We start from the raw sequence: 25516 nt of genomic DNA, 5'->3' as shown, positions 1-25516 counted from the left end.
CTTGTTCCTAGAACCCTTGAGGCATTGCTGGAGTCCATTTGTTGTAGGGGTTACTACTCCTGCACCACCCAAAATAGTCAAAGCAAAAATGTTTACCTAACCACCACCACAGAAACGCCACAAAGTCAACTTTTTATGCCCACTCCTTCTAAATATCCATGGAGATCAATTACTCATTCGCTCAGCACACCAGTTGAGCTTATATGGAGGTTTCAGTCCTTCCCACTGATCTTGCAGCAGAGTGCCACTAACCTCCACGGTGGAAAGGGTCCTATGGGTACTCCCAGCTCCATCCTCATGGCTGGCAGAGGCAAACAGAAGCAATGGGGGCAAACGCCACAAACCGCAACCACTGATGCCCGAGAGGCAGCAACCAGTGATAACCAGGAGGCACCGGTCGCACCGCCGCATGCCATGTGCTGCCTTGGCTCCCCGTTGCAGGCCAGCGCAGTCACAACGCCTCCCCCTGTGCTCACCCTTCACCAAGCTCCTGCTCTAAATGCACAAATACCGTCATTTTCAACATCCTGCATCACAACAGTAAGAGTTTAGACGGAGCTGCTGTGCAGTGCTTGCTGTGGTGTGTCATGACTTCGTAACGTCCGAGTGTCCCAGCAACCTGGCTTCTGGCATTTCTGGGGCAGGCACGGTCAGGGCATGATATTGATATCCAGGGCACTAATGTGAACTAGCTAACTTATTTATGGTCCCTCCTCTCTGCTTCCATTCCCACCCTTTAAGTTTGACTTCTCCGCTCCTTGGCTACGGAGTCCGACACAGTTCTTCCTTACAACCTCAATCGTGCCACCGCTCATAAGACTGTAACCCTGGTGCTCTGTTTCACTAAAATCTGTCTATGGGAACCCATGTAGTAACAGCAGTTTAAACTGGATTTTACCACCATTGACTGTTTCCTTACTTAGCATGAACCTTGAGAGCCAGTACAGTAGTATCCTCCGTGTTAGCACAGATTTACTATGCTAATGGGTATATTTTGATCTAGATGTACTCATTTGATTACACAAGCCTAACTGTGTGCCTTTGCACATTCTTGTTGGCGTGGGGTCAAGAAACACATCTCCATAGCCTTGCAATCTTTCCACTGTGTGCCGTTTCTCCATTGCATTTATTTAGAAGTGCTAAGTATCATTCATCCACTCTTCTACAACAGAGGTTGACTCATCCGGAGACAAGGATGCTTGCCATTATCAAACTTGATCAGTGAGGCACTCCACTCTTCCAAATTACTTGAGCAAGGAAAACTTACCCAAGAAACATAAAAAAAAGTGAGAAGTTTTAGTGCCTGATTTAGATATTGGTGGACGAGTTACTCCGCCACAATGTTGAAGGATAAGCCATCCGCTGAAATCTAAATCCCATAGGATACAATGGGATTTCGATTTCGGCAGACAGGATATTCATCCCCGTTGTGACAGAGTAACTCGTCTGACAATATCTAAATCAGGCCCCTAGTCTTGAATTGAATCTAAGGTTTAAGGATACCATCAAATAATGAAATTCGTAGTGGTCAGGGTTGCTATGTGAAGGTACTAATGGTAATTGTATCACACTATCAGCACCGTAGGAAACAGCAAGAAAGGATAACCTAGGATATATGAGCAGATTTCAGGGGGGAGGCTTACCATACCTTGCTATATATGAGTACGTGGGGACTTATCATCTGAGTCTAGCAAAGAAACAGTTACTGCAGATGGGCAGAATAGTAATATTTTTCCAGAGTTGGTGGCCAGGCCACTAGTGGAGTATTGAAGAGGAAGTATATTGCATTTAATTCTTAGAGTCTTAGAGTCTATCCAAATTAGGGCAAGAAGTACAATATTTAAGTATGTAAACTGACCTTAAGGATGGGGGTTATGGAACTGGCGGAGAACTTCAGTATTTAGTTTTAAAAATGGCCAGACAAGACCGTGAAATTCCCCTGCACAGAGTTCTCTCTTAATGTCTATATCTAAAAAATGTCAGTTACTGATGCTCTCTTGATGTGTAGACAGACTAGGGGTCAGACGTGTGAAAAGCTTCCAATAGTTCACTAGAACAATGAAAAACAATGAAAAACAGAGACATCCTGAAGTGGTCGTTCTGCTTAAGGAGTAAATTGTTGGTCTGGTACTTTGGTTGCGTTCTTTGAATGTTTAACATTTTTTGTTGTCCAAAAAGATCCATCGCAGTTTAGAAACCTCCCAAGTTCCTTTTGATAATAAAGTGTCATGAAGCATATTTTGGGATAATTAATTTATTTCCTACATTGGGTTTCTGTGGAGCACGCTTTGTATATATGATGCCAGAAGGGTGAGGGGAATTACTCCTTGCTGCCCTTAGTGGCAGAGGGAAGGCATTATCCCCACTTCTCATTCTCCTGAAAGATGCCTTGATGGACAAGACTAATTCAATCAAGTATTATTCAAGTCTTATTCGAGGGCCCTGCCTATGAAACCTAGAATTCATGTGAATAATTCCAAGCCCCTTTACCTGCCTAACAAATCTTAAAATGCACCTTTGCAAACCCTTTTTGCTGGTATGATCTTCCCTTTTAACTACTTAACTACTACTCTCATTCTTCCAGAAAAGAGTCCCGTGCCCCTGTGGTTAGGGCCATGCTCTGTACATGTCATACATCAATAAATAGGCTGTAGTTTTCCTTATAATTCTGTCTTTCTTAAGAGCTAAACTGATCTTTTCAGGGCCATTGAAAACATTAGAGCACCTCTCATGCTGCTTTTCAGAAAGAATCAGGCCTTCTCTGAGCCCACCTTGATTACCTAGAAGTGGTCCAATTACACATGCTTTGGAACCAAGGACCAATTACGTACCTCTGGAAGCACCCCGACGAAGATTAAGTGGCCCATAGTGGCACCTAATGCAAATCGTTTTTAGAACGATCAGAAGCCTATTTTTCTTTGCCGAAATTGTCAGCAATTGGTTAGCTACAAGTACATTGAAGAAACTGCTTCAGGCAAGTCAAATTGTTATTAGGGGAATCATCATGGATATCCAGCTAGATAGGTTTCCTTTCCACACCATATTACTACTTACAGCTGAATCTCTATGGTTGTTCAAACAGAGGAAAAACTGCAGACTACTAGTTTGGCATCTTGCAGGCAAAATAAAGTGCCCTCACTGAGGTAAATAGCGGGCACAGCCACACTTAATTATCTAGTTTAGGTGGATATTGACTATACATCCTTCCACAGATGCTTTACTTCAACAGCCACATGTGCCATGGGGCTAAAGCCAGTAATGGATCCGCTCAGTCTGTAAACCCACTGGCAGATGGCTAACATCAGTATATGGACTCATTTTGGAAGAAGAATCCCTAATTCCTAAAGCAAAGTTGATAAACTTAAATGAGCTTGGAGGGTGGTATCCAGCCCGTAAATTTGACAAAAGTACTGGGTGTATCTGTTGGCGAACTTTTTGTATTCTCAAAACGTGGTCATTTAGTACTGTAAATATTTAAACTATTACCTTAAAAATTCCTTCCTCTCATCGGTCATTAGTGTCATATTGCCTGATTTAAGTCTCGATTAGAGGCAGGTTTAGCTATCTAGAGCCAGCCTCCTGTTTTCCAAAATAATCTTAATAATACATAAGTATACACATACATACAATAGCTTTTGGTCAGCCTTTGTTATATATTGATGTTTTAAAATGTCATTCACATTTTGCTTCAACCCAACACAGCCCGCAACATGAGACCACAGGTCAGCCCACTTCATCCATTGACCTACCTGCTTAGTGAGTGATGGCATGTCTCCTAATCACAGATGCAAAGTTGCCAATAAAATAGTGTTCTTTAGTGCAAGGTTGTTGAGCCCCTTCTTCAGTATTTGCATATTTGTGACGGAATGCCAGAACAATTGGTTTTGCTATTGCTTGTTTAATTTGGGGATACTACTGACCACTTTTTGCTTTTAAGCTACTTTGATTGAAAGTATTTTTTTATATTATTGAATGTAAGCAATATGGGTATGCATTATTGTGTTTCTTTGTTCTCTAAATGGTGTTGTTTTGTTAACTGACAACCTCTTCCCTTTTACTAGCAACTCATATACTTGACCTGCTGATAACTCTAGTAACCTAAAAGAAGTGTTTGCTCTTCTTTGTGTACGGTTCATCTAAGCTTTATTCTGGTGGCAGTCACGGGCATTGACAACTAGAACACCCTCTCATCCTCGCCAGCAAAGTGGGCACGAGCCGTAGTACATGCTGGCTGCTATGTCCACCATCGGCAAAGCTAACCTGCATGAAGGACGGCTGCCATTATTTGCAGCCTTCACTCATTGCCCAGAATATCCCTCCTTTCACACTGTATATAGAAATTAAACATACCATATGTATACACAGCTTACACAAATGTAGAAGGAAAGGGAGTCCAGCTGTGGGGAATGGATGGATATATAACAGTTACAAGATAGTAGGCACTTTTCTTGCAGGAATATACACACAGAAAATTATGCATCCCTGGGTTACTAATGGCTGCCACCACCACAGCCAGTTAGCAAGTAGCCTGGGTTGAGAAAGTGGTACCCATACTCACTTAGGATAGAGGTGCACTTCGGGTGTCTTCCTGTCCTCAAAAGTACAGGTCTGATAATAAGCAGCAAAGTAAAGTGATTGAGCAGCTCAGGTAGATTTGCATGTGTGATGAGTTCACTCTCGAACAATTGACTAGTTAATAAAAACAGGAGCTGGTGCCATATCTTTTTCAAGCCATGCAGATGGCCTATGACCAAACACCACAATTACATTTTTTGCCATTGTGCCTTTTAGAAATGAAGTCTCTAGTTGACAGTGGATTTCAACCTGTCCAAGTCTGGACCCTCACTCAAGTCAGGCTAAGGGAGTCACGCAGCTCAGGTAACCGCTGCTCACCCCTTAATAGCTTGGTTCGAGATGCCTGGCTTATCTCAGAGGCAATGTGTAAAGTATTTGGACTGACATATACACCCACACACATACAGTAACACAGTGACGACACTGAAAAAGGGCTCTACACCAGTTTAGACTAATAGCCAATATTTATCTGAGTAAAACAAGACCAAAACTCCATAAAACCAACATACGCAAGTCAAGATTTCACTTTTTAGAAGTTTAAACTAATCTTAACTTAATCTATAGGAATCAGTGGATGTATCTCTTTTGCACAAAGTACCTGGGGAGGTGAGGCGCCGGAAAAGCAAGGCGATGCGCCAGTTCCTTACTGTGCAGGGGAGGTGATGCGTTGATTCTTTCCTTTCAGGGAGACGATGCATCAGTTCCTCACTGGCAAGGGAGATGATGTGCCCATTCTTTCCTCGCAGGAAAGGCAAAAGATTGATTTCCAGATACGCGGCTGTGCGGGGTCGATGAAGAATTGAGGCCCAGGTATGATGCGTGGAAAATTCAGACGCACTGTGATGATAGAACTGCAGTGAAACAGGTGCTGTGTCGATTCTGCAGCCATGGGACAGGTTCTGCGTTGATTCTTGAGCCACGAGACAGGCGCTGCGTTGCTTCTTCCAGCACGGCACGGCAGTGTGTGGATTTTCTCCTTCAGATCACAAGCTTACACTTCCAAGAGCCCAGGGACTGTAGTTGGTAACACTTTGCAAGTCAGGACTCTCAGCGGAAGAGCCCAGGCATTGGCAGATGAAGTCTTTGATGTCCCTGAGACTACTTAACCGGAGGCAAGCTCAGTCCAAGCATTTGGAGAACCTTTGGAAGCAGGATGTAGAAAGTCAAGTCCAGTCCTTTCACTACCAGGGCAAAAGCAGCAGACCAGCACAACAAAGCACAAACAGAGTAGCAGCCCCTCCTGCATCATCCGGCTCTTCTTCCTGGCAGAATGTCCTCAGTCCAGAAGGATTCTAACTATGAGGTGTCAGAGTTCCAGTAATTATAGCCATTTCTGTCTTTGAAGTAGGCAAACTTCAAAGAAAAGAATTTGTAAGGCACAAGACCCTGCCTCTCCCTGCCCTGGCCCCAAACACACTCCAGGGGGCTAGAGACTGCTTTTTGTGAGGGTAGGCACAGCCCTATTCAGGTGCAAGTGTCAGCTCCTCCTACCACTCTAGCTCAGGAAGAATGATGGTCACCAGCTTCCTTTGTGTGACTGTCTAGAGTGAATGCACAAACAGGCCAACTGTCATCTTGACCTAGACATGTTTTCAGCAGACAGGCAGAGGTACAGATGGTTAAACAAGAAAATGCCCACTTTTTATAAGTGGCATTTTCAAGCTAACAATTCAAAAACCAACTTCACCAAAAGATGCATTTTTAAATTGTGAGTTCAGCGACCCTAAACTCCATATCTCTGTTGTTAGAAATGGCCCTGTCTACATGCTCACCCGCAAACCTTTTGCCTTGCTCCTACTTTTTGCTGGATTTTTGCTTGTTGACCTTAGTACTCTGTGCACCTTACCACTGGTAACCAGTGCTAAAGTATTTATGCTCACTCCCTTAAACATGGTTTGATTGGCATATATTGATTGGCATATTTAATTTACATGTAAGTCCCTGTAGAGTGGTATAACATATACCCATGGCCTGTAAATAAATGCTACCAGTGGACCTGCAGCCCTTATTGTGCCACCCACTTAAGTCACACCTTAAAACGTGTCTCAGGCCTGCCATTCCAGCCTAAAGGCAGTGGCCCACTGCTATGTCGACTTGGAATTTAAAACCCCTTGTGAAGCCTTAAACTCCCCTTTTATTACATATAATTATCCCTAAGGTAGGCCCTAAGTAGCACATAGGGCTGGATGCTGTGTAATTAGTTTTGCATGTCCTAGTAGTGAAAAACTACCAAATTTGTGCTCTCACTACTGAGAGGTCTACCCCTCCTATAAGGTAACATTGGGGATTCCTTATTAAAATTATATAAGTTGTAATTCCTAAACCAGAGGTGGTAGATATCTCATGTTTGATACCTATGAACTTGTGACAAGAAATAAACCCTCTTTAAGGGGGAAGTTGGATTTCTCATTACAAGTTTGAAAATGCCACTTTTTAAAAGTTGGGATTTTTATTTTCCTGTCTTTAGGCCTCTGTGCCTGTAACCTGCCTTATGTCACATGACTGAGTGTAACTGACAGTTAGGACTTTGTGAATTCACTGCAGACAGTCACACAATAGGGGGATTAGTAGAGCTTAAATGGGCCATTAACTGACTTAATTGGGGGGTGAGAGGGCAGAGCTAAGCACAGTACCAAATGAATAGACTGGGCTCTGCAGCCACACAATAGGCGTAACTGCTCTGTATTGTCAATGCAGCCAGTTAGGAGCCAGAGCAAGGGAGGCAGGAAATTCCTAGAACTTCAGAGAACCTTTCTGGAAACTTCACCGAGCTTCTAGGAGCAGGGCACCAGGTTTTAAAAATAGGGCTTGCAGACATGCTCCCCAGTTCACTACTGGACCTGTGGAAGGACTCTGAGAACTGCCTGCTGATGTGAACTGCTGCGCACTCTGCCAAACTGCTGCTGTGCCTGGAAGGGCTGCGTTGCTACCTGTAGCCTGCTTGGAACTTTCAGAGGCCATCCCTGCTGTAGAGCCCTGTGTCGCCACTTGCACTCAGGACTTCAGAAGGGACTCCAAAGGCTAGTTTAGCAGGTCCCCTGTTCTGAGCCACAGGGACATAACAGGCTTCCACCATCATAAAGCTGCACCTGGACTTGGCCTGAGTGAGTTGTGCACCCCCAAGAGGTCTCCCTCCACTCCTGGACCCTCGGTTGTGGTGCTAAATGTGCCCACGTGGCCATTTTCTAGAACTGGTGACTTGCTATTTTGAACCTTAAAGTGTAAAATGCCATAACTGTGGTTCTACTGATTTAATGTTGATAGTTTTGATGTCAATTTATTACAAATGTCTCTATCTTTATTGCGTTGTGTTTTCACTGTGTTGCTGTTTGTGTACTGCATAAATACTTAACACATTGCCTCTAAGTTTAGCCAGGGGCTCACACCTCAGTCAACTAACAACCCAATTTCTCACAACTATCTGCTCTCAATGGGAAATTATACTTCAAAGCTATTTCAAGGCACTCCCCATGTTATCCTGTGGGAGTGATAGGCCTTGCAATAATGAAAATCAAAATTAGCAGTATTTCACTATCAGGACATGTAAAACACACCATTACATGTCCTGCCTTTTTAATACCCTGTACCTGCCCGTGGGGCTACCTTTGGCCTACCTTAGGGGTAACTTACAGGTAATGAAAGGGAAGGTTTGGGCCTGGCAAGTAGGTGCACTTGCTAGGTCGAAATGGCAGTTTAAAACTGCACTCACACACTGCAATGGAAGGCCTGAGATATGGTTAAAGGGCTACTTAGTAGGTGCACAATCATTGCTGCAGGCCTACTAGTAGCATCTGGTTTACAGGCCCTGGGCACACAGTGCACTATACCAAGGACTTACTAGTAAATCAGATATGCTAATCATGAATAAACCAATCGCCAATAAATTTCAGACAGAGAGCATATGCACTTTAGCACTGGTTAGGAGTGGTAAAGTGCCCAGAGTCCTAAAGTCAACAAAAACAGGTGAGAAACAAATAGGAGGAAGTCAAAACATTTGGGGATGACCCTGCAACAAGGGCCAGTCCAACAGTGCCTGAGGGAAAATGTAGTTAGGCAAGCAACTCTTCGCTTTATGCTTTAATTTCTGGGCTTTACCTGCTTGAGTATGATATGTCAGGAATTCATATCCAGGGGTCAAAATTGTATGCCAAAATATTTTACTCTCTGGGTCTCCGCATTGTAATGTTTACTAGAGTTGTACCAGATCCATTCCTTTCTTTGCACCAGCCGGTATGACAAGTCTGTTCAATTACCACCTGTGTGGCGTTGCCGCCTGTCATTTACTGCTACGGGCTGGACTTCAGGATAAGACCATGTACACCCTTGGCCACACCTCTCAGCAGGCTCCTCTGCACCTTGCCTTGCTATACTTTTGCCTGGTGGTTTTGCTGTTGCACTCCCTCCCCCCTAATCCCCAATGTGAACACCTCTAAAATTAGTTTCTTGAAATTGTTAAGGAACTTATCAGTCAGGGTTCCATCACTTACAGTCCCAGTAAACTTCATCTTTGGTTTGATGCTCCATCACATGGTGAGACAGCTGACTTCCATACCTCGCTCTCAGACATGGATCTGCTCACGCAGATTCGTTACCCACACACATTAAAGAGCAATCTCCTTAATACCATTCTCAGTTAAAATGGGACTATTAGTAATAAATCCTGTAATTTTGTCTGGTCACACTAAGATTGACTTCCTACTACACTGTTAATTTGCAGCTCCTCCACCTGGATTACTCAAAATCTCTTCCCAAAAAGGGTCTTGCTATACTGACCCTTTTTCCTTGCTCAGCAAATCACTAAACTTAAATTTACCATCCAAAATTAGGAAAACTTTGGCATACAGCCATTGATGGTTTTGCTTCCACTATGCACATTCCTCCTTGTGTACTCAGCTAAAGTACAAACTGGGATGCAGTCTCATAAGGCTTTCCGTCATGACATTAGACTTCAATTCATGAGTCAGGTGCTCCAAAGAACTGAAACCTGATGGAGGAAACACCATTTCCCTGCCAATAAACTACTACTTTGCAGGACTTTCTAGTCTAAGAAGGGGATGTTGTTGATTTTTATTTAAAAAAACCAAAGCCCTCATTTTTTTACTGGATTTTCTGGCCTATTGTTCATCTGCTGCTAAATAACTTCCCATGTATGTGTGCTGAGCCTTAAAACAGAGAAAATTCATCTCTGAGACCATTTGCTAGTAATTCAAAATCTAATTCATTGGTAAACATTTTAGAGCAAGAGTCACAGACGTGTTCCTCTAGTCTAGAAGGTTGTTTGCCTCCCCCTGAACAGTTGTTCTCTTAGATTCCACATTGATTCTGGTTAGCTTCTTCCCATCCCGGAGCTGCCCCTGGAACAGCGTGAAGGTCCCTTTTTAGAAAGGTTCCTTCTTGAGCAGCTACTCACTGGGGTGTTGCTATGGTATCGACAGGATTGGTATCTACACCCTGCTATCCCGGCATATGTCCCTAACACTTTAGTCATTGCCAAGAGAAAGATATTTACCCTCCTGCAAAGCGACCCTGAAGAATAGAGGAGAGGCGTCTCTTCCCTTTGAACCTGAAGTCTAAGTCCCCCAGAAGAGCTCCTGGGAGTTTGTGAGCATTTGGAGCGGGCTCGGAAGTGTTCGTTTAAGAGTGTGAAAGGGGCACATTTGCTTTCCATAGACTTTGGACACCGGCATTGCTGCTAAAAGTAACGCAGTGTTTTTGGACAGAAGTCGGTGGTGTTCTCATAACTTGTGTTTGTTTCTAAAAAAAAAAATGTGTTTTAAAACGCTGCTTTCTAGGGTTTAAGTTTGGTTCAGTGCTATAAACTGATGTAGTGATGCCCATGGTGTATGATTTAAAAGTAGAGCCTCGTACAGTAACATTGACCTTTGAGATTTACGTTGTTTTCTATAGACCATTCATGCCTTTTATTTTTTTAAAAAAGCATAACTCCTCACGCTTGCCCTTTTTTGTAATTTTGGTATAGTGTGTTTTCCACAACTTGCTGCTCCAGAGGGAGGAGGCATATTCTGAGTTACATTTTTATTTAACATTTGTAGAAGACAAAGGAATTTTCAGTTGAAAACAGATGCTGTGTTGTGGAAATAGAGCCTTCGAGAAATAGTGCGTCTACATAGAACTTCCTTTCAGGGTCTGTCAGTTTTATAAACGGCGAATGCCGAGCAGTGTTACCAAAACAGAGGCTAATGGGAGGCCGTGCAGAGCGCAGCTCATGTTCATGAAACCAGGCCCTAGTGACAAGGCGCTAGTAGCGTGGGAGAGCTCGCGCAGTGTTTTGCTATCACATTATTCAGGCGGCTTCACGTGCTCTGTAGCCATCTTTATTGGTGTCTGTTTCATCATCTTTCCATCTAGTTGAAACCATTTTGTTTTCCGGTTCACTTCCCCGTGACTATAAGCATTGAAATACTGAATTAACTAAGACTGTAGCAGATTGTGGGGCCAAATAGATTGCCTGAGGGGAAAAGTATGTCTCTTGTGTTTCTGAAATGATGGCATTTGCAGAAGCAAAAACCACTCCTGAGATTTGTTTACGTGAAATGTGAGCGTTTTCTGTGTAACTTTGTAAAACAGATAGGCTTTACATGAGGGTTAGGGTGATATGCCCGAATGTTTTTAAAACCCATTAATTGTTATTGTGATATGAAATCAACCCCTCTTCTCAAATTGGAATAATCCATGGTTTACCAGTGACATGGTAAGCACAGCAAATGGGAAAAAATTCACTGTAGTCTACAGTAGAACGTAAACATTGATCATGTTCACGTAAGCGCGCCATGATTCCCCCCTGCAAGTGCCTACCTTGAGCCTGGAGAAGGTCCGTATTACCGGATACACTATTGCATATGTTCTCTTGCTATCAGTGAATTATTGATGTAGAATCTCCTGTTTTCCCTATGTAAACTGATGTTGATCACTCAGTACTTAATGATGTTTCTTCTCTCCAGGTTACTTGAATTAGGCTTTGACAAGTTCATAAGAGTCGGCAGTGTTCGGAAAATTGCTAAACCCATATTACCGTACAGGTAAGCATGTGTCGATCATTTATACTAACATAAGCCTTGTATGTTGTTGAAGTAAGAATCATTGTATGTTCTCTCTCCTGTTGATTTGTCCAGGTGAGTGATGTAACTTCGCGAGATAAAGAAACTGCATATTGCATGCCGGTTGCCCTAGAGGAACATTTTTTTTTTAAATAAAAGCACCACCCTTTGCATCCTTCTAAATATATGTAGGCTAGTGTAGCCAGCTTGCAAACAAAATATAATTTTCTGATGGGTACTTTTAACAGCAGATTCGTCACCCTTAGACTATTCCCCAGGCGCAAGACTGGATGCAAAGGTTTTCTTTGTGGTGACATCTCATGGCTCAGTGCTCACTCCGTTCTTTCCTTAAAGTGACAGAGTGGAGCCAGATACAAGCGCCACCCCTACGTGCTTTTGTCAGTTCAATCCAGGATCAGGAACTCCAATCCCACTTTTATCAGTCTTCTTACGACTCTCAAAACCGAAATCCAGTGTGCAAGAGAGCACTGTCTCTTCCTAAAACTATAGTCTTCAAACCATGCCCTGACTGCAGAAAACAGATGTCAGTCACGGACCAACACAAGGTGTCTCTTTGGTGTTTGGTCTAGGCACAATTCCAAGTCACTTGGGATGTGTGTCCTCATGCAACATAAGGTGATCTGAGATTGAGAAGTGAAGTTGTACTGCAATACACAAGCGGTAATTGAGGGCTTTGTGTAAGTCCCACTCCAAGTCATGGGCGCGGACCCGCTCTCGCTCCCGAGGCTGTTCACTGTCGAAGTCCTCTGGTAAGTCAAAGTCCAAATGAAAACACAATAAAATAAAGCAGGACTCAACCCCATTCCTTCACTCTCTGTCTAAAGAGAAGGTGCAAGGGCGTCACAATGTCAGTTGGGCTCCCTCCCAATTCCTGCTTGTGGAACAGATCCCGGAGTTGATTTCAATGTGCCCAGAACTTCCTGTGTCATCGGCGGTGCTGCAGAAAATAGAAGTCTTTAAGGAGGCCATGCTGTGTATTTTTGGAACTCTATCAGCTCCTGTGGTGTCCTTTTGGGCCCCAAGAGCCACAGGGGCCCTCAGTCAGATTAACTTGCAGTGAGCACTATTGAAGATTATTTGTTGGCCCTCTGTGCCTTTTTACAGGTACTGGAACAACCATCCTTGTTTAAATCACCTGTTGAGCTGTGGTTTATTTAAGGGTTGACATACGTGTTCCCTTACAAACAGTTTGTGATGCCACAGGTTAAATGTTAACGTTTCTCATGTATTCATTCTTCGAGCTAGCGCACAGCTTACTGTTATATCTTCTGACCCTGAAGACTGTTCCTCATTGTTATCACTTCAGCTCGTCGCATGAATGAGCTCCAAGCACTCTTGGTGCACCTGCACTACACCACCTTTTTTCCAGACTAGCTGTTGCTGAGAACTCGGTCGGCGTTCTTGCAGAAAGATGCGTCTCCTTTGAACTTGGGCAATCCATCACTTTCCCAGTGTTCTTTGGCCGACTCACTCCTCAAAAGTGTATTGCAGTCTCTATCAGTTGAACTCCAAAAGAGCTTTAAGCTTTTACATTGATCGTACCAGGAACCGTTGGGTGGACGATCACCTTTTTTTGTGGGGTTCTCTGCAGTGGTTGATCTGCATTAAAAAAGCATGGGAACAGGTGGTCATTGGCGGTGTGAGTGAGGGTGAAGTCAAAAGCATGGCAAAAAATATATATATATATTAGGTCTTCACTTTCAAGGTAACTACATATAAAATAACACACATCTTAAATGAACATGAAATGTAAATTATGTTAATCAGTGGGAAATGTACTTTTGTACATTATGACATCTCTATTAGTTAATGCACTGCAGAGGTCAGTGTCTGTAACTAGAGAAAAAAAGCACTGTGAACATGTAAGTCATTATTTTAAACTTGCCCTGCACACAGAATAATTAGGCTGCTACAAAATGTGAAAAAGGTTTAGGATAAAAAAGTGCTTCCAAAATATAGATTTTATTAATTCATTAGTGCACATTTTTTACACTTTCTTTTAAAAGACACACTTCAGAGCTTAGCTGGTAACTCCCTTACCACACCACTCAAAATAATAAATCTGTGTCATCAGGAAGCTTCAAGTGATTCCATCAATTAAAGCCAATACCGGCTTGCAAGTACCTTTACATTTGCAGATTTACCAGTTCTGTACATTGTCATTTCTTTCAGGAGAGCATTCTGGCTAGAAGGCTTGTTTAGCTGCCCCATTCCCCACAGCACACGAGACTCCCTGCATTACATGTCACGTAAAGCATTTCAACTTTAGGAATTAACCAACTTTTGATGGTTATCTTCTCACAGAAAAGCAGTTTTTCTGAAATTAAAAAAAGTATTTGTGTGTTGTGCCCCTCAGATCCCCCCACTTCGACCACTGGTTCTCTGGGGCAAAGAAGGGTAAGGCTGTACAGAAACAGATTCCATCAAGGTTGATAGTCCTCTACATTGACTTCTGCTCTGCACTGGCAAAGAATCAGCCTCTGGAGGGACGTAGGCCTATTCCACCAGGGCTAAGTTTGCTACCACTGTGTTGACACGCATAATGCATGTCCTTGACATATGCCAGGCTGCAATGTGTCACATTCATGTTCACAAAGCACCACTGCCTTGACAACCAGGACCAACAGGAAGGACATTTCACCTGTTTGGTCCTGCAGGAATTCGTGATCTGAGTTTAATCCACAGACCCTCTTCCTTTGGAGATACTGCTTTAGTATCTATTCTAGTATCTACTGTTAGAAGAATCCATCAGAACAAGTTACTTATATTCGGTAATGCTCTTGCTGGTTGATACTCTACATAACCACAGATCGCTCACTCCCACCTCCCCGTTCTGTGGAGTCGCTATGTTTTCACCTTCTAAAAAAGTCCCAAGATAGATATCGTAACACTTGTACCTACAACTGTTAACGCTCCTCGTCTGAGGGTGCACAAAGATTCAAGTAAGGGATGGGACTTAAACACAATGTTGCACGGCTTCACCTAGCAGGCGCACTTACAAGAAAACCTCCGGATCCAGTCTGGCACCTAGAAAATATTCTAAAGGTGAGGTTAGATAGCGTATCCACCAGAAACAGTGTTACCGAAGCTTAGTAACTTGTTTGTTTTCCAGAGTTTGTCAATAATAAGCATTGCATTTTCAAAGTGTAATGTTTTTATATGATTACAGTAGTTTGACCTTTGTTTCTGATTATGATAGACCAACAATTCTCAAACTCCAATTGCTGTAAAAGGCATGTGTGCAGAAGACCCATTTCTTATCACACCAGTGTTCTGAGAAACATGACGTACCTGTGGACAAATGTACCTGTCTACCTCTAGGACGACAGTCCCACACAAGATGTAATTGTAGGGCTCACTCCCTGTTCTTCTGCCACACCCACCTTCAAACAGTGACTTTTGTTTTGGGTTTGGTGATTACCACGAGTCTGCTAAATCTGAATATTTATTGAGCATAATAATAGTGAGTATGGGAATCTAGCTTTGCAGCTTTATCACCTGCAGCTTGGAATAACTGACAAAATCAACAAACACCATATATCTCTCATCCCTTGAAAACTTCTGGCCATTTGAAGAGAGTGGCCATTGGGATAAGGCAGCAGATAGTAAAAGAGTTCATGAGATTCCTGCTTCCAAGCTTTCTGGTATTATGTGAAGTTTAATGAGCCCACGAGGCAGAACCCCAACCAACATCCTCCCAACCTCCAAATGGAGAGAAACTAATCAGGCCATGGCGGTTGGGGGGGAGGTTGCTTTCAAAACTATGCTGTGTGTTCAGTGCTATCAGCAGTCAGTGTTTTCACTGGAATTAAGAGGCAACACTGGCATCAGAGCATATATTATGGGGGCACACAATCACTTTGGGAGCAGTTTAGATTACATGATTCTGTTCATGTGCATGTGTTCTGTGGTAAGAGCTTGCCGAATACCTTACATGGATCTGTCAGCAGTTGGAAGCTCATAATTAGCCTCTTGTAGGGCTATTTAGCAAAGGCAGGGTAAGCTGTCTCAAAATACTGGTCACATATTGTCCTAACAAAGATAGTGTTTCTGAAGTAATGGGTTGTGCGGGTTGACACGCACCTCCAAGGACTACAGTAGGGTAAATATATTGTTCTAGTAATGGCATTGTAACTAGAAGAACTATACATTTGCAAGCTTATATTTCCAATAAGGAAAACATTGGTGAACTTATCTTACTATGAATACAATATCTGACCGCTGCTACTTGATTTTCTTAAATTGTAATGAAATAAACAGAACTACAAGAATCAGATTGCGAAGGAAAACCACAGAGTCTATGTGGAATCAAGAAACTTGAGATATCGGCAGTAAAATCCCCATGCTCAAACTGTCAAGAGTTCTGCAACAGTAGTAGAAGTGTGGGGCTTAGGCTGCAGTTTGCTTTTTCCAAAAGGAGGCCTACCTGCTTGCTTGTCCCTCTGACTTTTAGGAGGGTGTGATTGTGAACATTGCCATACTAAATTGTCCTGTGGTCGATCAGACATCACTGCAAGTCAGTTAGAGTTTTTAGCTGTGCCGTCTTCTCTATCCATAGGCTCTGGGTGGATTTCAAAACATAAGAGTTTGATAGAAATTTCAGAAGATGAGCGTTGTTCGAAGTGGGGGAGACCTAAAGATGGCACTTGTTAAAGCTTAGTGGACCCTGGCCGGAACCTCCCCTTTTTGATCTTTGTTTCCAAAATTATTTTCTGATCCTATTTCCCTCAGAGGAACATTAAACTGCTTAATAGTATGAGCCAGTTCTTCGCTCCAAGGAAATATAAACACACAATACAATAATTTGTATTGTATTATGTTTGCTTTTTTCATCCACGCAGCTACAAATTGTTAACATAGGTGTCTCCTTTATTTTATTCGCAGAAAAGGCAAAAGTAAAATTGTGATTGTAAACATCATGTTTTTCAAGAAGATTAAACTTGGAAATGGGATCTGATAGAGAGACTTCTAGTTGCAGATCCCTTGCCTTAGAATTTTCGCCAGGCGTCAGTCTGGATCTGGATATTTTTCTTCGAGCAGTACCCTTGCACGCAGTTAGGTGGCATTGGTTGACTCTGTGTCAGTTGTTGGCATCGTGGTCACCGGATATTATGTCGCAGGTCATATATAGGCACCACCGCAGTGCGCTGACGTCAGCTCTGTTCTTTCCACGCCAGCCTACGCGCAGATCCGGAGACAGATACCCTTAAAGTTGCTTTTTGGATGGCCTTTTGACTTTAATAAAAAGTTTCTTTTACTTCTGGTGCATCAAGATGTCATCAAGGAAGACCAGCTTCAAGCCCTGTGACCGTACCGCATGATGTCGGGGATGGATCTGCACCTTGTGTGTCTGTGGTGTTGGAGCGCGACCACGGCCCGAAATCGCACTACGACTGCCGGGCCATGAACCTGAAGGCTTTGAGGGAGTGGTCCCTAAAGCTGCTTGCGGCCCAGCGTGCAGCTCTGCAACGCTCTCAGTCGAGAGGAAGGTCCCAAGACCCATCGCAGAGCCATCACCACTCCTCCTTGTCCCATTCGAAATTGGCAGGATAGTCGGGTAAGCACAAGAAGAAGTCGAAGAAGCTCTAGAAGAAGTAGAAGAAGTAGAAGAAGCACAAGCGATCTTCGACTTCACTTCATCAGTCAGACGAAGCAACGTGGGGGAAGGAGCATCCTCGTTCTAGGCCTCCATCTTCAGAGCCTATTCCTGGATCGTATCTGCACCTCCCCGAGTTTTCTGGAGGCACCCCTTCAAAATTAAAGAAATTTTACGAGACATGTGCCTCATCTTTGGGCAGTCCGGCCCTGTCTCGGAGCCCTTGGGCCCCGCAGGGTTAAAAGGGTCCCATTCGAGCTCCGCACGTGTGGCTTTGGCCTCTGCTCGGAGAGGCACCCAGGGATCCGCTTCCGGATCCAAACCCGCATTGGTCGTACTATTGCGACCTTTCCCGACGATGGTTCCGGCGTTGACGCTCCTGACACCTGGACCAGCATGCAGCATCCTATACTCATCACCGACTCTGGCAAGTCAAGAGTAGCATCGCTCAATGTCGATTCCGACTTCGGCGGGGACCTTGGTCCCTCGATTGGATCCTGACCCTTATTCTTATGGGTAAGAGTTCAGTGAGAGTATGGAGGGGTCGTCGGACCCTTTAGAATTCCAACTTAAAGACCCTATGGACTGTGCTCAGGAACTGGCTTAAGCCAGCAGTCTGGATACCGCACCTGACGCTGGTATGCTTTCTCCCCATACTGTTGCTACGGAGGAGGGGGCGTCTTACTCCATGGTGGGCCGGAGAGCAGCCGAGGTCTTGGGCCTCAGGCTGCCTTTGGTGGCTGTCAGGACCAGACTCCTGACTGAGGTGCTTCAGCCTGGGGTTTCCACGTCTGAACCCCTTTTGCCTTTCAACGAAGCCCTCACGGATGTCCTGCTGGGGACCTGGTCCAAACTCAGCACAGGGGCTCCTGTTAATAGGATAATAGCTCACCGGCATAGGCCTGCCCCTAATGACCCGGCTTTCCTGACCCACACCCTACCCCCGAGAGCTTGGTTATCCAAGCCTCAATGTCCCATGGTGCATTCCCTCCCACTCCCCCGGATAGGAAATTAAAGAGGCTGGACCACCTTGGTAAGAAGCTGTTTTCTTCCTCCGTTCTGGCATCTCGGTCTGTGAACACTGCATGACTTTTGGGCTCCTACACTCATACTTTATGGGACACAGTTGCGCAAGTGCTGCCACTGGTCCCGGTGGAGGCCCGGCCATTCTCTCCTAGGCTTTTGCTGATAGGAGAGATGCAACCAAGTTAACAATCAGATGTGGGCTCGATACGACCGACGCTCTGTGCAGATCGGTTGCTTCGACGGTGGCCTTCAGGCAACATGCCTGGTTAAGGGCATCTGGCTTTTCAGGGAATGTCCAATCTACTTTGATGGATATGCCTTTTGATGGCGCCCATCTCTTCGGGGACAAAGCAGACTCATCACTCGAGTGGTTTAAGGAGTCCCAGGCTACTGCCTTGTCCCTTGGCCTTGCTGCTGCCACTTGCCCACCTCAGTCTGCTTTTCACCCCTTTTGTGGTTACAGAAGAGGGTCCCAACCATGTCTGTTTTCCACCGGCCTCCGCGCATGCTGTGCTCAGCCTCTATGTGGCCAGGGACGTGGGATCCATCATCCTTGTGGATCAGTGAGCCAGCAGTCTAGCCAGTCCCCCCCATTTCTTAAAATAAACTAAGAAAATAGATTTTTCAATATAAAAACCCATTGGCCTGGAGTAAGTCCTTGAGTGTGTGTTCCTCATTTATTGCCTGTGTGTGTACAACAAATGCTTAACTCTACCCTCTGATAAGCCTACTGCTCGACCACACTACCACAAAATAGAGCATTAGAATTATCTACTTTTACCACTATCTTACCTCTAAGGAGAACCCTTGGACTCTGTGCACACTATTTCTTACTTTTAAATAGTATATACAGAGCCAACTTCCTACATTGGTGGATCAGCGGTGGGGTCTAAGACTTTGCATTTGCTGGACTACTCAGCCCATACCTGATCACCCGACTAAATTCCAAAAATTGTCATTAGAAACTGATTTTTGTAATTTGAGCTATTTTTCTAAATTTTTAAAAGTCCTGCCAGGGCCTTGTGTAAATCCCTGTTAGCATTTCTTTTAGAGTTTACAAGTTTTGTAAAAGTTTGGATTAAGTTCTAGAGATAGTTTTAAATTATTAAAAAGTATCCCAACTTTTAGAGAAATAATGTCTAGCACAGAAGAGATGGTGGTGGAACTCAACCTCACCCCTTACCTGCATCTTAGGATGTCAGAGTTAAGGACTCTCTGTAAAATAAAAAATATATAAACTTGATCAAACCCTACCAAAGTACAGCTCCAGGAGCTTTTGGCAGAGTTTGCTAGAGACCACCCCTCTGAAGACAACCTTCCAGAGGGGGAAACTAGTGACCAGGAGGATAATTTCCTCCCTCCTGTCCTAGTTAGGGAGACCAGGGTTCCTCAAACCCTGACTCCACAAGTGATAGTCAGAGATGCTGCTTCTCCCACAGGGGAGTCCAACAACTCTGGAAGTATTGAGGGCAGCCTCAATTAAGATGACCTCCTTTTAGCCAGGATGGCCAAAAGATTGGCTTTGGAGAGACAGCTCCTAGCCATAGAACGGGAAAGACAAGAGATGGGTTTAGCTCCTATCAATGGTGGCAGCAACTTAAATAGGGTCAGAGAGAATACTGGCATGCTAAAAATCCCCAAAGGGATTGTAACAAAATATGAAGATGGTGATGACATCACCAAATGGTTCACAGCTTTTGAGAGGGCTTGTGCAACCAGAAAAGTAAACAGATCTCACTGGGGTGCTCTCCTTTGGGAAATGTTCACTGGAAAATGTAGGGATAGACTACTCACACTCTCTGGAAAAGATGCAGAATACTATAACCTCATGAAGGCTACCCTGATTGAGGGCTTTGGATTCTCCACTGAGGAGTACAGGATTAGGTTCAGGGGGGGCCAAAAATCCTCGAGCCAGACCTGGGTTGATTTTGTTGACTTCTCAGTCAAAACACTAGATGGTTGGATTAATGGCAGTGGTGTAAATGATTATGAAAGGCTGTATAATTTGTTTATGAAGTAACACCTTTTAAGTAATTGTTTCAATGATAAACTGCATCAGCATCTGGTAGACCTAGGTCCAATTTCTCCCCAAGAATGGGGAAAGAAGGCAGACCACTGGGTCAAGACAAGGGTGACTAAGACTTCCACAGGGGGTGACCAAAAGAAAGGGGTCACAAAGCCTCCCCAGGAGAAGAGTGTTGAGACATCCAAGGGAAAAAGTAAAGAGTCTTCTACAGGGCCCAAAAAACCTGCACAGGAGGGTGGGTCCAAAGCCTCTTCACAATCCTCATTTGGGTACAAGGGTAAAAACTTTGATCCCAAAAAGGCCTGGTGTTGCAACTGTAGTCAGCATGGACACCAAACTGGAGACAAGGCCTGTCCCAAGAAAGGTTCCACTTCAACTACTACTCCAGTTAGCACTGGAAAAGCCATTCTCCAGGTGGGATCAACAGTGTGCCCAGAGCAAATCAGGGTTCACATTGAAGCTACATTAGTCTCTGAGGGTGGGGTGGACTTAGCCACACCAGCTGCCTGGCCGCCTAACATGCAAAAATACAGGCAGCAGCTCTTTATTAATGGGACTAGAGTAGAGGCCCTGAGGGATACAGGTGCCAGTGTCACTATGGTGACAGACAAACTGGTTTCTCCAGGACAACACCTGACTGGACAAACTTATCCAGTCACCAATGCTGACAATCAGACAAAAGTACATCCCATGGCTATGGTAACTTTAGAATGGGGAGGGGTCACTGGCCTGAAACAGGTGGTAGTTTCTTCTGCTATACCAGTTGAATGTCTGCTTGGAAATTATCTGGAGTCTTCAGCATGGGCTGAGGTAGAACTCAAACCCCATGCAGCCATGCTGGGTATCCCTGAACTGGTGTGTGTCAAGACTAGGGCACAGTGCAGAGCTCAGGGTGAAAAAGAGGTGTTAGAGTCTGGAATAATGGCCCAACCCTCCAAGAGAAAAATGAAAGAAGACTGAGCAACCAGCTTCAGTACAGAAAAAGAAACAGGACCTCTCTTCTCAGGAATAAGTTCTATCCCCTGAGGGAACTGAGCCTATAGAGTTAGAACCTTATCAGGTTGAGCTCTTGGGCCCAGGGGGACCCTCAAGGGAACAGCTGTGAAAGGGGCAAGGAACTTGTCCCTCTCTTGAAGGCCTAAGGCAGCAAGCTGCTGACCAAGAGAAAGGAAATGTCAGTGGAACACACAGGGTCTATTGGGAAGATGGACTCCTTTACACTGAGGCAAGAGATCCCAAACCTGGTACCACTAGGAGAGTGGTAGTGCCTCAGTTTAGGGAGTTCCTTCTGACCTTAGCCCATGACATTCCCCTTGCTGGGCATTTGGGACAAACCAAGACATGGGAGAGGTTAGTCAACCATTTCTATTGGCCCAATATGTCCCAGAAAGTGAAGGAGTTTTGTGCCTCCTGTGCCACCTGTCAAGCCAGTGGTAAGACAGGTTGCCACCCAAAAGCCCCCTCATTCCACTTCCAGTGGTGGGGGTCCCCTTTGAAAGAGTGGGAGTGGATATAGTGGGTCCACTTGAACCACACACAGCCTCAGGGAACCAGTATATCTAGTAATAGTGGATCATGCTACTAGGTACCCTGAAGCAATTCCCCTTAGGTCCACTACTGCCCCTGCAGTAGCCAAAGCACTCATTGGTATTTTTACCAGAGTGGGATTTCCTAAGGAGGTGGTTTCTGACAGAGGTACCAACTTCATGTCAGCTTACCTAAAACACATGTGGAATTAGTGTGGGGTGACATACAAATTCACCACACCATACCATCCACAAACCAATGGTCTTGTTCAGAGATTTAACAAGACATTGAAGGGCATGATCATGGGGCTCCCTGATAAACTCAAAAGGAGATGGGATGTCCTCTTGCCATGCCTGATTTTCGCCTACAGAGAGGTGCCTCAGAAGGGAGTATGGTTTTCCCCCTTTGAACTTCTGTTTGGCCATCCTGTTAGGGGACCACTAGCTCTTGTGAAAGAAGGCTGGGAGAGACCTCTCCATGAGCCTAAGCAAGATATAGTGGACTATGTACTAGGCCTACGTTCAAGGATGGCAGAGTACATGGAAAAGGCAAGTAAAAACCTTGAGGCCAGCCAACAACTCCAGAAGATGTGGTATGACCAAAAGGCTGCTATAGTTGAGTTTCAGCCAGGGCAGAAAGTCTGGGTTCTGGAGCCTGTGGCTCCCAGGGCACTTCAGGACAAATGGAGTGGCCCTTACCCAGTGCTAGAGAAAAAGAGTGAGGTCACCTACCTGGTGGACCTAGGCACTAGCAGGACCCCCAAGAGGGTGATCCATGTTAACCGCCTAAAACTCTTCCATGACAGGGCAGATGTCAACATGTTGATGGTTACAGATGTGGACCAGGAAGTTGAGCGTGAACCTCTCCCTGATCTCCTCTCCACTGACCCTAAGGATAGCACAGTAGATGGAGTGATCTACTCAGACACCCTCTCTGGCCAACAGCAAGCTGACTGCAGGCAAGTCCTCCAGCAGTTTGCTGAGCTCTTTTCCTTAACCCCTGGTCAGACACACCTGTGTACCCATGATGTGGACACAGGAGACAGCATGCCTGTCAAACAAAAAATATTCAGACAGTCTGACCAGATTAAGGAAAGCATCAAAGTGGAAGTCCACAAGATGCTGGAGTTGGGAGTGACTGAGCACTCTGATAGTCCCTGGGCTAGCCCAGTAGTCTTGGTCCCCAAACCTCACACAAAAGATGGCAAGAGAGAGATGAGGTTCTGTGTGGATTACAGAGGGCTTAATTCTGTCACCAAGACAGATGCTCACCCCATTCCAAGGGCAGATGAGCTGATTGACAAATTGGGTGCTGCCAAATACCTAAGTACCTTTGACTTGACAGCAGAGTACTTGAAAATAAGAATGGCACCAGGAGCAAAAGAGAAAACAGCATTCTCTACACCTGATGGGCACTACCAGTTTACTGTGATGCCCTTTGGCTTAAAGAATGCCCCAGCCGCCTTCCAAAGGTTGGTGAATTAAGTCCTTGCTGGCTTGGAGTCCTTTAGTGCAGCTTATCTTGATGATATTGCTGTCTTTAGCTCCAACTGGCAGGATCACCTGGTCCACCTGAAGAAGGTTTTGCAGGCCCTGCAAACAGCAGGCCTCTCTATCAAGGCATCTAAATGTCAGATAGGGCAGGGTACTGTGGTTTACTTGGGACTTGGGACACCTTGTAGGTGGAGGCCAAGTTCAGCCACTCCAACCCAAGATCCAGACTAATCTGGACTGGGTAGCTCCAAAAACCCAGACTCAAGTCAGGGCATTCCTTCGCTTGACTGATTACTATAGGAGGTTTATGGAGTATAATGGATCTATAGCGGCCCCCCACCCCCCTCACAGAACTTACCTCCAAGAAAATGCCCAAGAAAGTTAACTGGACCTTGGACTGTCAAAAGGCCTTTGACACCCTGAAGCAAGCAATGAGCACAGCACCCGTTTTGAAAGCTCCAGATTACTCTAAGCAGCTCATAGTGCAGACAGATGCATCTGAACATGGGATAGGAGCAGTCCTGTCCCAGACAAGGGATGATGGCCTTGACCAGCCTGTTGCTTCTATTAGCAGAAGGTTACTCCCCAGGGAGCAGCGTTGGAGTGCCATTGAGAGGGAGACCTTTGCTGTGGTCTGGTCCCTGAAGAAGTTGAGACCATACCTTTTTGGTACTCACTTCATAGTTCAAACTGACCACAGACCTCTCAGATGGCTCATGCAAATGAAAGGAGAAAATCCTAAACTGTTGAGGTGGTCCATATCCCTACAGGGAATGGACTTTGTAGTGAAACACAAACCTGGGCCTGCCCATGCCAATGCAGATGGCCTTTCCAGGTTCTTCCACTTAGAAAATGAAGACTCTCTTGGGAAAGGTTAGTCTCATCCTCTTTTGTTTGGGGGGTGGGGGGGGGGGGGTTGTGTAAGGAAATGCCTCCTTGTCATGGTTACTCCCTAATGTTTTGCCTTTGCTGATGCTAAGTTATGATTGAAAGTGTGCTGGGACCCTACTAACCAGGCCCCAGCACCAGTGTTCTTTCCCTAAACTGTACTTTTGTCTCCACAATTGGCACAACTCTGGCACTCAGGTAAGTCCCTTGTAACTGGTACCCCTGGTACCAAGGGCCCTGATGCCAGGGAAGGTCTAGAAGGGTTGCAGCATGTTTTATGCCACCCTAGGGACCCCTCACTCAGCACATGCACACTGCATCACAGCTTGTGTGTGCTGGTGTGGAGAAAATTACTAAGTCGAGGGGAGTGCCATGCCCACCTCACGCTGCCTGTGGCATAGGTAAGTCACCCCTCTAGCAGGCCTTACAGCCCTAATGCAGGGTTCACTATACCACAGGTGAGGGTTTATGTGCATGAGCACTATGCCCCTACAGTGGCTAAGCAAAACCTTAGACATTGTAAGTGCAGGGTAGCCATAAGAGTATATGGTCTGGGAGTTTGTCAAACACGAACTCCACAGTTCCCTAATGGCTACACTGAAAACTGGGAAGTTTGGTATCAAACTTCTCAGCACAATAAATGCACACTGATGCCAGTGTGCAATTTATTGTAAATTACACCCAGAGGGCATCTTAGAGATGCTCCCTGAAAGCATACCCGACTTCTAGTGTAGGCTGACCAGTCCCTGCCAGCCTGCCACACACCAGACATGTTGCTGGCCACATGGGGAGAGTGCCTTTGTCACTCTGGCCAGGAACAAAGCCTGTACTGGGTGGAGGTGCTTCTCAACTCCCCCTGCAGGAACTGTAACACCTGGCGGTGAGCCTCAAAGGCCTACCCCTTTTGTTACAGCGCCCCAGGGCATCCCAGCTAGTGGAGATGTCTGCCCCTCCGGCCACTGCCCCCACTTTTGGCGGCAAGGCTGGAGGAGATAATGAGAAAAACAAGGAGTCGTCACCCACCAGTCAGGACAGCCCCTAAGGTGTTCTGAGCTGAGGTGACCCCTGCCTTGAGAAATCCTCCATCTTGAGTTTGGAGGATTCCCCCAATAGGATTAGGTATGTGCCCCCCTCCCCACAGGGAGGAGGCACAAAGAGGATGTAGCCACCCTCAAGGACAGTAGCCATTGGCTTGGGAAAAATGGTGTACACCTGTCATTGGAACAAATTTGTGGCATGGTGTACAGACAAGTCTGTTGACCCCACCCCTCTGCCCCACTTTCTGAGGTTCTTTTGTTTATTGTTT

The 25516-nt window shown here is 45.1% G+C and overlaps 1 protein-coding gene across 1 annotated transcript in view; it reads left to right on the top strand.

The window, feature by feature from the left end:
- The window catches only part of ZGRF1 (zinc finger GRF-type containing 1), a 554924-nt gene that overhangs the window by 364602 nt on the left and 164806 nt on the right, over positions 1-25516 (top strand). Inside the window, exon 20 of the mRNA XM_069241594.1 lies at positions 11538-11615. Within this exon, the coding sequence (XP_069097695.1) occupies positions 11538-11615 (78 nt within the window). The remainder of the gene's footprint in view (positions 1-11537; positions 11616-25516) is intronic.

Source organism: Pleurodeles waltl, chromosome 1_2 (genome assembly GCF_031143425.1).
Source record: "Pleurodeles waltl isolate 20211129_DDA chromosome 1_2, aPleWal1.hap1.20221129, whole genome shotgun sequence".
Taxonomy (NCBI): Eukaryota; Metazoa; Chordata; class Amphibia; order Caudata; family Salamandridae; genus Pleurodeles; species Pleurodeles waltl.
The sequence above is the reverse complement of the archived record's forward strand: the minus strand, read 5'-3'. Positions and strand labels throughout refer to the sequence as shown.